The 16,299-nt window shown below is 29.6% G+C and overlaps 2 protein-coding genes across 7 annotated transcripts; both read left to right on the top strand.

Moving 5' to 3' along the window:
- The first annotated feature begins 855 nt into the window (after positions 1–855).
- On the top strand, positions 856–4,282 carry LOC110651655 (putative lipid phosphate phosphatase 3, chloroplastic). Of its 2 annotated transcripts, none has more exons than XM_021807049.2 (9): positions 856–1,040; positions 1,193–1,326; positions 2,482–2,706; positions 2,822–2,909; positions 3,018–3,127; positions 3,225–3,315; positions 3,586–3,774; positions 3,865–3,924; positions 4,023–4,282. In XM_021807049.2, the coding sequence occupies exons 2-9, from the start codon at positions 1,267–1,269 to the stop codon at positions 4,199–4,201; spliced, it is 1,002 nt and encodes a 333-aa protein (XP_021662741.2). In that variant the 5' UTR covers positions 856–1,040; positions 1,193–1,266; the 3' UTR covers positions 4,202–4,282. The 2 variants fall into 2 exon arrangements, with proteins under 2 accessions (XP_021662741.2, XP_021662739.2); XM_021807047.2 differs by having other exon boundaries at positions 857–1,040; positions 2,479–2,706.
- Positions 4,283–10,652: 6,370 nt separating this feature from the next.
- On the top strand, positions 10,653–15,305 carry LOC110651656 (lipid phosphate phosphatase 2). Of its 5 annotated transcripts, none has more exons than XM_021807052.2 (8): positions 10,653–10,783; positions 11,928–12,155; positions 12,261–12,348; positions 12,445–12,554; positions 12,679–12,772; positions 13,736–13,924; positions 14,016–14,075; positions 14,931–15,305. In XM_021807052.2, exons 2-8 carry the CDS (start codon positions 11,940–11,942, stop codon positions 15,122–15,124), a joined length of 951 nt encoding a protein of 316 aa, XP_021662744.2. In that variant the 5' UTR covers positions 10,653–10,783; positions 11,928–11,939; the 3' UTR covers positions 15,125–15,305. The 5 variants fall into 5 exon arrangements, with proteins under 5 accessions (XP_021662744.2, XP_021662745.2, XP_057995724.1 ...); XM_021807053.2 differs by having other exon boundaries at positions 10,708–10,851; XM_058139741.1 differs by lacking the exon at positions 10,653–10,783 and adding an exon at positions 10,905–11,015.
- Positions 15,306–16,299: the final 994 nt, after the last annotated feature.

Below are 16,299 nucleotides of genomic sequence, written 5' to 3' on the forward strand. Positions count from 1 at the left end.
ATTATCTTTTTACATTTTAAAATATTTTAATCAATTATTAATTTTTTTTATAAAAATAAAGCTATCTAATTTTTTTTAATTTTTATGTAAAAACTTTAAAAATTGTACTTTATATATATATATATATATATATATATATATTAGCAATGCTCTTAAATGAAACCAATCAATCAAAATGATAATTAAATTATTGAATTTAAATATTTGGTTAAGTTTGATTTATTTTTTAAAATTTATTCATTTTTTAATTGAAATTTGTATCACATTTTCAAAGACATTGACTGTTCAATTTATTGCATGGAACATTTGAAAGACTAGGACTTCTAATAACTGACTGTTCAATTTTGATGATATAACAGATGCATAGGCAGCCTTCTGGAACCGAACAAAAAGGTTGACCACAGAAAATTGCATAAGTCATAAAACGTAGAGGACCCCCGATGTCAGATGAGGCTTTTCGAACGTTCGACTGATTGATTCTTCTGCAATTGCAGCAACTATCATGCAGGTTCCACCTACACTATAACGAACATTTCGATTTCTCTATAATTGTCTGGCCATCTGACTTTTGATACGCTGCAAACGGCAAACGCCGCGTTTCCCCAATTTTATTTTTCTCTATGCTACGAAGCTACGTCGTTCGTATTTTTTCTTTTCCAGGCACTTTCATCGCGCAAGCCCAGACCAATCAGAAATGGCCAAGCAATCCAAGGGTTGTTATCGATGTTTCACCAGGCCGCTCTTCGCTTTTGGCCGTTAAAAACGGATAAATGTACGCTGCGAAAGTTCAAACAGAGCCGTTGTCAAGTAGTCCAACACGATTTCACATATCTATAAATCTTAACCGTCCGGCGCCAAAAATCATTGCAGTTCAAAAACTGCTTCTCTCTCTCTCTCTCTCTCTCTCTCTCTCTGCGAAAATCTTACACAGCCGCCGGTAGCCCATGCCCCGTGGAAAACTTAGATAATTAATTAGTTATTGGGTCCAACTTTCAAAATTCAAATCCAAATTTCTCCGTGAAGAAAATCTTAATTTTGAGGTAATTGATATTATCAATGGGCATTTCTTGCTTTTATATTTTGGTTAAAATCTATATATATTTCATGTAATTGTCTTGTTCATCGCTCTTTTGCTTTTCTTTTCTTCGCTGTTGGAGATAAAGATTCTGTTTTTTTTTTCTTTTATTTTCAGTAAGAGTGACACCGTGAAGAATAATAACGTTTTATTGTCGTAGAGAATATCGCTGCCGCTGCGTTTGTTAATCAATGGCGTGGAGGAATTTGGTATCTCGGTTTTCTCTTCAGAATTTCCGTGCCTTGTTTCAGGTTAGTTGAATTTTTAATATTATTATTATAATAAATGATCCTGTCATCCCCTGAACTTGTAGAAGCTAGTTTTTCTCAAGATCTAATTGCCAAGTTTCTGGCTATTTTGTTCATTTCTCCCTTACAATGGTATCGCTGAGACGTCCAGTGAGAAGGGAAAACATAGCCTCAGGTATTTCAATGATATGAGCAAGAGGAGTAAAGTTTGAAATTTGATTTAATGGGACTTCTTTGTTTTGTAGTTTGGACCAATAACTATCAGTGTCGGCAAAGAAAGTGGTTTAGTGCTTCAAACAGGAAACTAATTGATTGCCTACCAAATAATTTAGCTTTAAGAATTAATAATTTAGATTACGAACTCCTCATAAGAAGATAATTATTTTATTTAGCAATATCAACAAACTAATAACCACAAAAAATATACAGTGTAGATATAAATATCTAATATCTCCAACAGTTTTTTATCATCAGTTTGTTGACTTGGTCAGCAACTGTAACTGCCATATCACAGAATCAATAAAATTATGGTGGAAGAATGCGATTGAGAAATAGACAGGCATATCTTCACTTGGGATTTGTTTTATAGCAAATAATTCAGTAAGTTGTTTGATTAAAGAACATCAATTATATACCAAAAATTTATATTCAAAAAGAGTGTAAAGTTAATGGCAAGCTATTTAACTTATCTGTAGTATTTGAGGTTAGAAACAAGCATTTTTTTTAGTATTTATGATTACTCGGGCCAGCTTATACATACAGAGAGGCGTCAATACATTTAAAATAAATAATATTGAAGTACTCTCAAATGGAATCAAATTCTAGTTGATAAAAAAAGGATCTACCCAACTGGGTTAACTTTGCTGGATAGAGGTTTGGAAGAATTCTTGATGTATCCAATAGAAACAAGTCCAAATTTTGTCATTTAAGATGACTATGTATTGTGTTGCATCAATGTGGGTCTTAAACAGAGAACTTCGAGATAATTCTTACTTTAAGCACCTGTATATACGAAGGGACTCTTGACACGTCCTCATGTGGCTGCATATCCTAAAGTTTGATGTTATGTGTATAAATTATAATCACAAGCCAATTAGGTGTCTTTGCAACTTCACTGGTCTGAGTTACTTGAATGTTTCCATAAACCTTTACTAGCAGGACGGCAGAATGAGGGAGGTGGATCTCGGAGCACACACCATTAGATCTCATGGAGCCAAAGTTGCAAGGAACCACATGCACGACTGGCTTATATTACTTCTCCTTGTAGTGACAGAGATCGTTCTATACATCATCCATCCATTTTATCGGTTCGTCGGAAAGGATATGATGGAAGACCTTAAATATCCTTTCAAAGACAACACGGTGCCTACATGGTCTGTGCCGGTAAGTTCAAGATTTCATTTCTTCAGAGTTCAGAAAACTTTTCCCTTTTTTTTTTTTTTCCATTCTTCTCTACTGTGATTAGTATTAATTGTATTGTTTTACCTTTGATGATCAGTTGTATGCAGTTCTGTTGCCCATTGCTATTTTTATTTTCTTTTACATTCGAAGGAAAGATGTTTATGATTTGCACCACAGCATTTTAGGTGAGTTCTATAAGCATCATTAATTATTGGATCTGAATTCTGAAAGCAATATTATATTAAGGTGAGGATTTTATTCGATGATTTGTATTTATTTTGTTTGAAGAGTAGGCCTATTATTTTCTGTTTTGATTACTGCTGTCATCACGGATGCAATAAAAAATGCTGTTGGTCGACCCCGGCCAGATTTCTTCTGGCGTTGCTTTCCTGATGGAAAGGAAGTAAGTTTCCTCTCTTCTTACTGTTTCCTTCCTTTTCAATTTTTCAAAAGTGTGAATACATTTTTTTTTTTATTCTTTTATTTTTTGCCTTGTTTAGTTCTATGATCAGTGGGGAGATGTAATATGTCACGGTAAGGAAAGTGATATAAGGGAAGGACATAAGAGTTTCCCAAGTGGTCATACTTCATGTAAGCAACAAAAGCTCATGATATATATCTATGTTTCTTTTTCCCGTATAGGCAAAATTATGCGGCAACTGATAATGAAAATCTGTGAAATTGGAAGTTTAAAGATTTCCTCGTGCTTTTTTTTATTAACGTTTCTGAGCTTTTAAAAAGGCTAGAATTAAGTTTTCAAAAGATTAGAGAATTTTTCAAATTCTTGTCAACCAGACCATAGTTACCTTGATTGATCAAGTAGTATTAAATGATCTAACGCAAATGAGAATTGCTCAACAGGGTCTTTTGCTGGATTAGGATTTCTGTCTCTCTACTTATCTGGCAAAATCAAAGCATTTGATCACAGAGGGCATGTGGCAAAATTATGCATTATTTTTTTGCCGCTACTTGCTGCAGCTCTTGTTGGCATATCACGGGTCGATGACTACTGGCATCATTGGCAGGATGTGTTTGTTGGAGCTATTTTAGGTCAGTTTTTGTGTGTGATCACTAATAGAGAAAGCTAGCTTGATGCATCTCAAAATCTCACATCCGTAGCATATAAATGGTTGGTTGCAGGGCTGGTAGTTTCAGCTTTTTGCTATATGCAGTTTTTCCCACCCCCATATAGTGAAGAAGGTATCCCCTCCCCTCCCTTCTTTGTTCCTTATTTCTTGTGTTAGAATCTATTCTTGCTAAAATTTTATCCTGAGATGGCTTTATTTTTTGTATTTCAGGGTGGGGGCCTTATGCGTATTTTCAGGCACTTGAGGAGTCACATTCTAATACAAATGCAGGGCAGACTGCAAATGCACTCAATATGCAGGCCATGGATGTAGAAGTCGTGAGTTTACAACTCCGGCAAAACGGCAATGAATTTACATCGTTGGATGAATTGGAATCTGGAAGGAGGTGAACGTGTGTATCTTGCGCTTTGAACATAGGTGATGTACATATCCGTTATGAAAGAAACAATAGAAATTTATATTTGAGTTTATATTTGGGTCTGTTTTAACTTTTTTACATTAAAGATTAAATTTTTTAATTTATAAATAATGTTTAAAAATTTATTATAATTTGATAATACATACATATGGCAAACTGTCCTGAAACTTTTTCAAACCGAAACAATAAAATTGACTACACTGGTGATTTCGATTTGAAAACGGACCTAAACATGTCCGTGGCCAGTTCTATCAGGAAGAAATATGAAATAGTTTGTTCATCAACATTCCATAATTCATGGGCCATAAACGAACAAATTCTGTATTGTGGCCCAATTTTTTTCTTTTTCTCACTAATTTGACCGTTAACGTTGCCCTGCGTTACAGGCGGAACTGCGGAAGAGGCTTCAACCAGCTTCTCTACTCCGAATTTTTTTTTTTCCATTAATTCTAAATTGAGAATAACAACTTCATATCCTCCCATATTACAATGAATATATTTTTAAAATTGATTTTGTAAAATATTATAATTTTTGTGCAATAATAATGGCACTACTTGGTTTTGTATTTTTGAAGTAACAATTTACTATGGCAATATGCAGTGCAACATAGACCCATAACATCTGGAAAGCGACATTTTTTGGCATTGTTATCCTACTTATTATAGCGAATTAATGAGTATTAGTTAAATTTTTTCATTAAATAATGTCAAGAGGTTTGGATAATTCTCCCCTAGATGTGACAATGTAGCTGTTTGATTACATGTGGAATAAGCCAGTTGTCACCACATCAAAATCTTTCAAAATTGACCAAAATGACAATTAACCAAAAAAAAAAAAAACCTAATGAAAATTAGTGGGAGATTACCTAAGAAAGCTTTTTTGTTTTTCAATTCCAAACAATTTTTTAATTGCTGCAACAGTATGATGAGTAAGTTGCAAATAAGAATGACAACGATAAGATATTTATGAAAATCGAATTCAAATTTAAATAATATATTTCAAACTTTAACTCATCTTTAATTTAATAAAAATTAATCCTTCAAATTCATTTAATTTTATATATTTTAATTAATTATATATATAAAAAATTATTTTTATTAGAATTTTATTTCAAACTTGTCTTATTAGAATTTAATCGGTGAATACTCTTAAAAACTCGATTCATTATTATTCCTAATCACAAATATTATTAATATAATTTAGCTATTAAATATTATAATTTAGGTTCATTAATGAAAAATAATATATCATATTTTATTGCAAGAATAGTCTTCTTTTATTTTATAGTTCTTATTATTAAAAAAAATAATAATTCTATTAATGGATTCAAATCTATCACTCTTCACATCCTTTTAAAGAAATATAAGAAAATCATTCATATTGAATAATGTCATTCACATTCTAAAAAAAAAAAAGAATCTCATTGACTATTAATTTTATATTAATTAAAGTTTGTAAGTACTCATTAATTAATTTAATAATTTTTATGACTATCTGTGTATTATACTTAACTATAATGGTTGTTGACGCCATAAGACCTAAGAGCCAAACTTACTTTTTGTTTAAGCAAATATAAAATTTTTATTTAAAAATACTTGCGCAATATTTATTATAAAATTTATTTATCAAATTTAAAAATTATTTAATCATTAATAATTTGTAAAAAATTATATATTTTTTTGCAGTGTATTGCTATTGAGAATTTCCTAAAATTTATGTAAATTACAGTTAAAATTAAAAGATATAAATATTTATTTATTGGTGTATTATATAGTTTAATATGAAGTCTTATTTTATTTAAAATTAGAGAAATTATTTTTAATACAAGCTATTAAATAATAAGTAAAATAATTATCATGATATTTGATAAGATAAATACTTATTAATTAATTATTAGAAATAAAAATATTATGATATTTATTTTTTAGAGAATATTTATTTCCTTAAAAAAAAACTTATATAAGTAAATTTTTAATAAGATTTAAATTTATAATGTTCTATTGTAGCAACCCAAGAGGGGGATGAATTGGGTGTTAATTAAAAAATTTGAAGGATAGGTGGGGATTTTTAAGAGAGAGTGCACAAGAAAAAAGAAAAGAAGATAAAACATAGAAATTTTATAGAGATTCGGCTATCATAAGCCTACGTCATCTCCTCAAGGCCCTATTTGAGAGTTAAATCCACTAAATTTTTTTTTTAGGTGAAGAATAAACCCCTTATAACCACCACAAGAGTAAACCCTTACTATTTTACAAATCCTTTTATATTCAAGAGCTATTTAAAACTCTATCACTCAAGTGACAATTAATGTTTACAACAACCTTGAATAAACTCTCTGAACCAAGAAATTACAACTTAAACATCAAGCTCTCAATAATCAATTATAGTAGCTCAAGTTTTAGAAAGAGAGAAGAGGAAAAAAAATCTTTTGATATAATAAATTCTCAAAGAAAATGATTGTTATATCTCCTCCAGTCATAAATGACCTATTTTTATAGTTTTGTCAAGAAAATGACCGTTAATGGTGCATTAAATACAAATATAGCCATTCAATCACCAAAAACTCTATTTTATCGAGTTTTAGAAATCCAGGTTCAGCTGCCACAATGCTCTCTGGACAAAATGGGTTTAAACACTTAAAAACCATTTATTTGATAAGTGAACTTCGACTATCGAAGTTGCTACTTTCGGCTACCGAAGTGCTCTTTGGACAAAAAGCACAACAAGAGTACTTGTTGCAAAAACTCATAACTTTTTGATCAAAGCTCAGATTTTTGATCCGTTTAAACCGTTGGAAAACTAATTTGATAAACTCTTCAATGAAAATACTTTCAAAAATAAATTATCATTTCTCAAAAGTAAAAATTTCACTTTAATCCTCATTGATCAATAAAAAGTTAAAGATAGAGATACGAAGATGTTAGAGATTCACAAATTTATAACTTTTTGACCTGAACTCTGATTTTTTTATCCATTTAAACTATTAGAAAGTTAATTTGATAAATTTTTTAATAAAAACATTTTCAAAAACAAATTTACATTTTTCAAAAATAAAAATTTCATTTTAGTCCCTCTTAGTCAAGAAAAATTAAACATAAAGACACTAAGAAATTTAGAATAACCTAAACTTGAGCCAACATAATTAATTAAATGAGACTCACAAGATATATATAAAAAAATAAATAAAGATTACATTGTAATATTCCATAAATATTTATTTCCTTATCTTATTCTTCCTTAACCTTGATTTGAAGAAATTTGACAATTTTAAATTTAAAACTTACAAACTTAATACAAACACTTTCAATGTAAGTTAGTAGCATACTGATTATTTATTATCGTCAAAACATAGATTAGGACCCCTAGGTACAACATATAAGATATGAGATTTCACTAAAAATAAATACTTTGAAAACTAAAAATATAAATATCCATTTTACGAGTGCATTAGAAGTCACATCATATCTTTACTAAGGATTGTAAAGGATTAGATTTTTATGGGTACTCGATCTGATCAAACCTTAATAGGATGTATTTGAATAATATATAATTAGATTTGGAACAAATTCAGGTTTAAAATTTAATAACCATGATGGGTTCGGGTCAAGTTAATATTTTATATATTGGATATTCGTTACCCAAACTTATTTATATAAATATTTAATTAAATATAAAATATATATTTTTATAATAATATTTATAAATTATGTGAATTTTTAATTAAAATATATAAATTAAAAGAGTTCAGATATTTTTTAAGTGATAATAGTTGAATTTGGAATGATTTCAAATCATAAATGCCCTACTTATTATCACTCTTAATCTCAACAAGAATCTTTCTTCTGTAGGCAGCCCATTAATTATCATATTATATAAAATCAAAAGAAAATATCTAAATTTTTCTCTAGGGAGTCATGGCCTTCTTGGCCTCTAAATGTCTCCGCCCCCTAAGGAGGGATAATTATTAAAAAAATTATATTTTTTAAATTTTTTATAATTTTATTTTTATATTATAAAAATATTAATTCAATTCTAAACTTTTTATTCATTTTTAATTATATTTTATCATTAACAAAATTATTATTTTCACTAGTAAAGACAACATATTAATTATCACATTACGCCATAATATATAATATAATTGATAAGAATTAAAAAAATATAGAATTAAATTGATAAATTTTGATAATATGAATAAATTATAAAAATTTGAAAAATGTATATTTTTTAAAGTTTTTCTAATATAAATTAAATTATAAAATTTTTAATTATTATTAATTATATCTTATCATTAAAAAAATTATTTTCTCACTAATAACGATATCACACCAACTGCAACGTCATACTATAACATGGTATAATTAATAAGAATTAAAACAATACAGAGTTAAATTACAAAAATTTGAAATATATATATATATATATATATATATATATATATATATATATATATATATATATGTTTTAAGTTATCCCTATATAAAATAAGTTTTAACGATATATTTATAGGTTCAGGGGCTGAGCAGAATTCGATTCAAATTGAAAAATCGAATCAAATTGAGTCAATTCGATTCAATCAATTTAATTTTAAAATTCAATCGGTTTGGTTCGGTTTGATTTTACATTATAAAAATTTCGATTATTTCGGTTCGATTCGATTTTGAAGAGAAAAAATTAATTAAATCGAACCGAAATGAATAGTAATTTATATATTCAAATCGAAACTAAATCGAACCAAATTGATTTTTGAATTGATTTATTTTTAGGGGAAATCTATAAATTATATTTAATTTTATATATATTAATTGTTTAATTTCATTGATTAATAGTTATTAGGTTCAAACCAAAGTTAAAATTAGATTAAATAATTTGAAAATTAAGTCTAAATTAAAAAATCAATAAAAAATTAAAAATAATCTGTTTAAACCGAATAGAATCAAAATATAGTGATTCAATTTGATTCGATTTTTCAGTCATTTCAATTATGTTCGGTTTTTAAAATTTAAAATTTAATTTTTATAATTCAATTTGATTCGATTCTATTTGAACCGAATGCTCACTCTAGTTCAACATACATAGGACACATGGAGGCTTTATGTGGTGCTTGGTTTGCCAACTTTAATTTATAATCCAGAGATTATTTGCAGCTTCCGCTGCCACCGCCTTTTTCTTAAAGTCATTGAATTTGAAACTTAGAGGAAAAGTTAACAAAAGTCTTTCATATCATGGCAAGCAAAGAATAAATCAGGACGAGTGTTGACAATTTAGATTTATTTAAGTTTGAGTTCAAATTTTATTTTTCTTCCACTAAAATGATGTCCAAATTTATTATGTAAATAAGTAGTAATTTAATAATATTAAAAATAACTATCTCCTAATAAAAACCAAATATAAAAGAGACAAACAAAATTTGAATTCTCCCCCGTCTATTTAATAAATTTATTCATCAATTGATGGAGTTTGCAATCTTTAAGTCATGAATTAAGAGATTTAAGAGCACATTAATTAGAGAATAAGATTGATATTTGAAGTCTTATAAAACAATCCTAACGCATTATAAATAGAATATAATAACCTTTTCTATATATAAAAAAATATTGATAAAATATTCACAAATTTTGATATAATTTTTATATTTATACTTTTAATCTTTTTATTATATAAAGAATGAGCCAAACTTGGAAATGCTGAAATTCTGAAACAGACAATGAGCCAAATTATCTAAAACTTAAAGAGAAAATAATAATAAAATCTAAAACCTATTAACCGACAATGCAAATCACAATCCATAAACGGCGCATATCGAAGTAAATTGAAGATATGTTTGCTTGGTGTCGCATATTAACTATGTGCTATGGTCTTTGATGAAAAATTATGGTGTGAGGCTAGCCATATGAAAATGTTAGATGTTCATGTTGATCTTCATGCATCCTAATTTGGCAGAGCGTTATTTGAACCAAAGAAAAACAAACAACTGATAGAGAAGGATGCTGCTATAAAAACACTGGCTTGGCAAAGTGCAAATCTTTGTGACTTGAAATCACTCTTGCTCTTTTTTGTTTGTAATTGCATTTTTTTTTAATAGAATCATTGCCCTGAATTGTTATATTGATCTTGAAGATTTTTGTTTAATCTGAATTTTTTCCTTGAATTGTTTTGCTTATTCGTAGATGGAGACTTGAGTTTTCTTTTTTTATATCTATTGATCTTTTTTTTTTTTTTGGTTACATACGTACACATTGTTTTCATTTTTCGTGTATTTTGTATTGACTAAAGTCAATTATTGATGTGAAACAAAAAAATTAAGGGGATTTGTTTGTATACAAGCACGACCACGTGAAACAAAAAGCTTGGATTCTTGGAAAGCGACGCGTATTGACGAGTCGGAATTCGTTGAAAATAAACCCAAACCTTCCCTGCACCAGTTGTTGTCTAATGTCTCACTTCTGCTACAAAAGGTTGATCAATTATTAAACAAATAATTCCAAGAGAGGACAAAAGCACTCATTTCTCTCTGCTTTCGCTTTCTCTCCTGAATCTTCTTCACCTCAGGTCAGTTCATCTTCCATGTCTTCTGCTAATTTGTGATTGCACTGCTCCTTAGACTTCTCTTTCCCTCCGTGAGTGCCTCTTTATAGACTTTTTTTTTTTTAATATAAAAAACTGTTTGGTTACTGAGAAATTGTATCAGATGATCCGAAAGAAAGGAACAAATAGTTAGTTTTTGTTGCCTTTGTTGTATAATGTTCAAGGATGCTTAACTTAATTAGGCTACGATTTTAAGGTCTGTTACCGTTGATGAGTCTCACCTCTCAATTTTGTCTCTCGCTATAATATTCTGGAAATTTTGATTCCTTAGCAACCAAACGGTCTTTCATATAAGAAACCTGCTTCTAGAAGCTTAAGGTCGCTTGATATTGGTAAACTAGAGCTAAATGTTTGCATCTGCTTCCGATTTGATTGATGCAAAAAAAAAATTTTTTTTAAGGATTTTCTTTCATTTATCTTTGCACTTACTTTTTTGACGCTTACTAAGCATCTTCATATGATTATAATTTTTATTTTGTTATTTATTCTTTTTTTTTCTTGTATATAAATATATAAGCTAGCATGGTTTAAAGGCATCTTCAAGTGGTTGCTTATTTAGTTTGGTGTATTTTTATGTTGTAAAATTGAGATATTGGGGCATTCTGTTTCCTTTGGATAGTTTGTGGAGGAAATGTGCTCTCCATGGCTTCTTCATGACCACTTAGAGAAAATTATGCTTGTGTTGGAAGGGTTTGAGGAGCAAACACTTGCTCTATCTGTTATATACACACTTACTTGAACATTTCCTCGCTAAACATTTCACATTCTTATTTGGTAAATGATTTATTCTAATTTTGCTTAACAAGTTCAGAATGCAATGGATTTGGTGCTGGCGTTTGGAACTACCTTTATTGTTGTTATGCCAATGCTGTTGACTATCACGTTCTAACTAGCAAACTTTGCCACTACTCGCGTTCATCATCTTTTTATCAACTAATTAATAGTATATCTATTTTCTCTGTTTTCTTTCTTCAAAGTTGCAATAATTTAGTGCGTTTTGAAACTTTGAATGTACTGTGTACCTTTTTCCTCAGTATGATTTTTGAGTGCCACAGGCCCTTTGAATTTGGTATCATTTCCATCAGCTAATGTTCAAATTTGGATTCAGATCAGTGACAAAATGCCTGAGATTCAGTTGGGTGCTCACACCTTAAGATCCCATGGAGTCAAAGTTGCCAGGACACATATGCATGACTGGCTGATCCTTTTGCTTCTTGTAGTGATAGATGTCATTTTGAATGTTATCGAACCATTTCACCGATTTGTTGGGAGAGATATGATGACAGACCTGTCATACCCACTGAAAGATAATACTGTTCCCTTTTGGGCTGTTCCAGTATGTTTCAACTTTAAGAAATAATATGCTGTATTGGAAACTTTCTTTTGATAAAAAAAGTTGTCAGATTTTGTTGCTAAAATATGTTCCCTTCTCTCCCAATAGATTGTTGCAATATTGCTGCCTTTTGTCATCATTCTTGTCTATTACTTTATCAGAAGGGATGTCTATGATCTGCACCATGCTATTCTGGGTAGCTCTCAGTCTCTTATTGATTTTATTGTTCTTATTCCTGATGTTTGTATGTGTTGTATTGATGTGATAACACAACAAATTATGATCGATACAGGCCTTCTGTTTTCTGTGCTTATCACTGGAGTTATAACTGATGCAATTAAAGATGCTGTTGGCCGTCCTAGACCTGACTTCTTTTGGCGTTGTTTCCCAGATGGCAAGGGGGTAAGTTCCCCAGTTAATTAACTGCCCTGATATTCATTTGAAATATTGTTTGGCTCAGAGTTTGTGTAACCGTGTTCTTACCTGTGCTCATACTTTTACTCAATCAACATACTTGTATATCCAGGTGTTTAATAATGTTACAACTGATGTTATGTGCACTGGAGTAAAGAGCGTCATCAAGGAAGGACACAAAAGTTTCCCTAGTGGACACACTTCTTGTAAGTAGCCCAATTAATTATTAGAACCTTGTGCTTATATGAGATATATGGGATTTCTAGTTAATTTGTGGCTATATGCCTTTTTATTTCATAGTATATGTTATGAAAAATTGCTGTCTGCATATATTTCTTAGCCTCTGCCTATAACTATAAGCATTTAAGCTCTTGTCCTGGTTGTTATGAAATATCAGAGTTTTGCTTAACCTTTTCTGTCATCTGTTATACAACTGTTTGCTTTTATTTCCTAGACTAAAGTTCCAGACTTTCAGCACATAAAGAAAAATTAAATAGTCTTCTTGATGTGCCATGGAATGTGCTTAAATCTGGTTGGTAATGATATTTGTCTGTGAACAATTCTATCGAGCCTTTGATGATATTTCCTTAATTTATCACTTATCCCAATAATTAAACTTGATGAAGATTGACTTAGGGAATGCTGTTAATGGTTCCTTTTGGTTTGCAGTCAGATTGCATTGACTCAATGGCCCAAGTTTGTTCTCATACGGTTTAGCATACTCCAGCAGATGTACCCCCACCCAGAAAAAAAAAAAAAAAAAAAAAAAAAAGAAGAAGAAGAAAAAAAGAAAAGAAAAGAAAAAAGAAAGGTCCATAGCTGTTTTTTTGACACCCTTTAAACTAAGTGCAATATAGAATTTTAAAAACTACTCAAAATCTCCTTTTTGTATTTGGTGATAGTCTGTTAATTAGATAAAGTGCATAGCTATTTAAAATTTTCAATATCATATGTTTATTGCGGGCAGTTTTTTCTCATTTCCAGAAGTTCTATCATTTTTTAGGACAAAAAGTTATTAATTATAAGGAAAAGTATCAATTTTGCCATAACTGCTTTGGCCTTTCAGGACATGTATGCTAAATATTCATTTTATGCAGGAACTCACTCTGCATTCTATTGCATCCATAATGAGATGTTAGCTAAGAGGAATTCTGCTTGTTGATATGCAGGGTCCTTTGCAGGTCTTGGTTTTCTATCATGGTACTTATCTGGAAAAATCAGGGCTTTTGATCGAAGGGGCCATGTTGCAAAGCTTTGTATTATTTTTCTACCATTACTTGTAGCAGCTCTTATAGGAATTTCTCGAGTCGATGACTATTGGCATCACTGGCAGGATGTATTTGCTGGGGGTCTTATAGGTCTACTTTTCAAGGATTCACTTTTAGTCATCTGCATTAACTACTTGTCACAATGAAACACTTCTCATTCTGTTGTTAACTTTGTGTGCAGGGCTGACAGTTGCTTCATTTTGTTACTTGCAATTTTTCCCTCCCCCATATGATATAGATGGTATATTCTTCTTTATTCCATCTCGAGTTGGCTGTTTAGATTATGCTTTTAATGTTATTCTGTTTATTATGATTTGATCCTTTGTAAATTGATATCCAAAAATGTGTTAAATGGAGATGCTAAGAACATTTGGCAAAGTTTATGCATGCATTTGCTTTAAAGATACTGGGAAAAAAAAATGGGGTTACACGGCTGCAGTTGACTTCTTGGATGTTTGGCTTGTTATGTCTGAGTCTGACAGTTTTGTGTTAAAATATTAAGGTTTTTGGTTTTTCTTTTTGGCTATTTCTTTTGTATGTTGAAGATATTTATGAACTTGTATTACCTGCTGTATGGAAATTGCCTTGGTGAAGAATTTTCTATGGCAAAATAGGATATGAACGTTAACCACCTTTCAGACATCACTTACAATAGTTAGTTCCTAAGGTCTTTTAAGCTGTCCATTTCCTGTTTTGTTAAACATTTTAAGTATTAGAATAACATTTTAAGTATTATCAGGCCACTGTTTGATTCATGGAATTGAACAATAAACTATGATGAAGTTAATTTGTTATGAAAAATAAAATGTTCATTTTGTTTCAATGTTTATATCATTCAAAAGCATTGGACATATTTTTGTAGATTGGATCTTCATATTTGCATATGCATTAATAGTGATGATTTTGCTCCTGTTGGGATTTTCTTCGTTTTGGTTTTGTCCAACTACCTTAGCAAGTCCCTCATCTTGTAATCAAGTTTGGCAGGGCTTAGGCAAAATAAGAGTTAATCAAGATTTTTTGCATATCATGTCATGACTGCATATTAATGATGGTGCATTAGTTTTGTGACTTCTTATTTGCTAAATGGGATTTGCAGGCTGGGGACCTCATGCATACTTTCAGATGTTGGCAGAATCTCGGAATGGGTCTGAGTCTTATAATAACATGAATTGCCTTAATGTGCGGCAATCAGAGCTTCAGAGTGTATATATTGATTCTCAACATCAGAATGTCCTTAATCGGGACACAAGCCCCATTCTGGAGGGAGCAGAGGGTGAGAGGAGACATTGACTTCAGGTTTTGACAAAAGAAGGGATACCATATGTGACATATCCATACCATGTAAACTGAATAGAATGTGTTCCTTTACATCTGCAGATATCCACACTTTATATGTTAGCTTGGCTCATCGCTGAACCTACTCTTTTTAGCGTGATTCGTTGATTCAATTTAAGCGTTTGGCTGTTTCATATTTTGTTCTTCTAAAACAATGGGCGTATTTTACCCGATTTGTATATTCCTAGCCACTCTCTCTCTCTCTCTCTCTCTCTCTCTCTCTCTGGCTATGGTAGCTAAAAACAATGCTTTTTCCCGGCAATCAGAGCTTCAGTGTATATATGATTCTCTCTATTTTACCCGTCCTGAAATAACATTTAATTAATTTATTGATGAAAAATAAATTTATCATTAAATGATAAAACACGAAAACATATAATGCTTTTTAAAATTACCTTAAACTTATCAAAAATTTTTTAATAATAAATATAAAAATGAGGATTAATAATTCTTCAAGAAAAAAATAGAGATTAAGATGAATTGATAAGATTTGGCACGTGAATTTTAAAATAATTAGTTTTTACCTTAATTTATGTCGCGCTTTGATTTACACGTTATATAAATTTGTGGTTTAAAATTTTTTTTATATAATTTTCATTTAATTTTTTTATATTATTATTATATATTATTTTTAATGGCTAATTAAATTTATTTATTCATTAGTATAATTATATTTTATTTTTAATTAAATTTATTTAAAAAAACTATAAAAAAATAAAATTAATAAGCTATATCATTTTAGTTAATTGAAATATTAGAAATAAAACATATGAAATATGATTTGTAATATACATTACTTTAGTAATTAAAATATTATAAATAAAATACTATAAATATGCAATGAGAATATAAATATTTTAATTTTATAAATTAAAATTTATTATTTACTAAAAGTTATTTTCAAAATAGTTTTAATTTTTTTTAATAAAATTATTATAGTCAATTTAAAATAAAGATTGTAAGGCAAAAAAACAATGGTGTTTTATTGCTTAACTTTATCTTCTGTAATAAGAATTTTAGAACAACTAATTTTTTATAAAAAACATTTTATACTTTTGTAAATAACAAAAAAAATAAAGAGTGCTTTGGGAAAATCCCTATATTCTCCCCTTCCCACTTTTTATTTATTT

The sequence above is a fragment of the Hevea brasiliensis genome, chromosome 17 (assembly GCF_030052815.1).
Source record: "Hevea brasiliensis isolate MT/VB/25A 57/8 chromosome 17, ASM3005281v1, whole genome shotgun sequence".
Lineage (NCBI taxonomy): Eukaryota > Viridiplantae > Streptophyta > Magnoliopsida > Malpighiales > Euphorbiaceae > Hevea > Hevea brasiliensis.

Excerpts from the sequence above, each read along its gene's own strand:
- LOC110651655 (XM_021807047.2), top strand. The coding sequence starts at position 1,267 with ATGGCGTGGAGGAATTTGGTATCTCGGTTTTCTCTTCAGAATTTCCGT. Across the intron at positions 1,327-2,478 it reads ATTTCCGTGCCTTGTTTCAG|CAGGACGGCAGAATGAGGGA; the intron begins GTTAGTTGAATT and ends AACCTTTACTAG. Across the intron at positions 2,707-2,821 it reads TGCCTACATGGTCTGTGCCG|TTGTATGCAGTTCTGTTGCC; the intron begins GTAAGTTCAAGA and ends TTTGATGATCAG.
- LOC110651656 (XM_058139742.1), top strand. The coding sequence starts at position 11,940 with ATGCCTGAGATTCAGTTGGGTGCTCACACCTTAAGATCCCATGGAGTC. Across the intron at positions 13,925-14,015 it reads ATTTGCTGGGGGTCTTATAG|GGCTGACAGTTGCTTCATTT; the intron begins GTCTACTTTTCA and ends CTTTGTGTGCAG. Across the intron at positions 14,076-14,930 it reads TCCCCCATATGATATAGATG|GCTGGGGACCTCATGCATAC; the intron begins GTATATTCTTCT and ends TGGGATTTGCAG.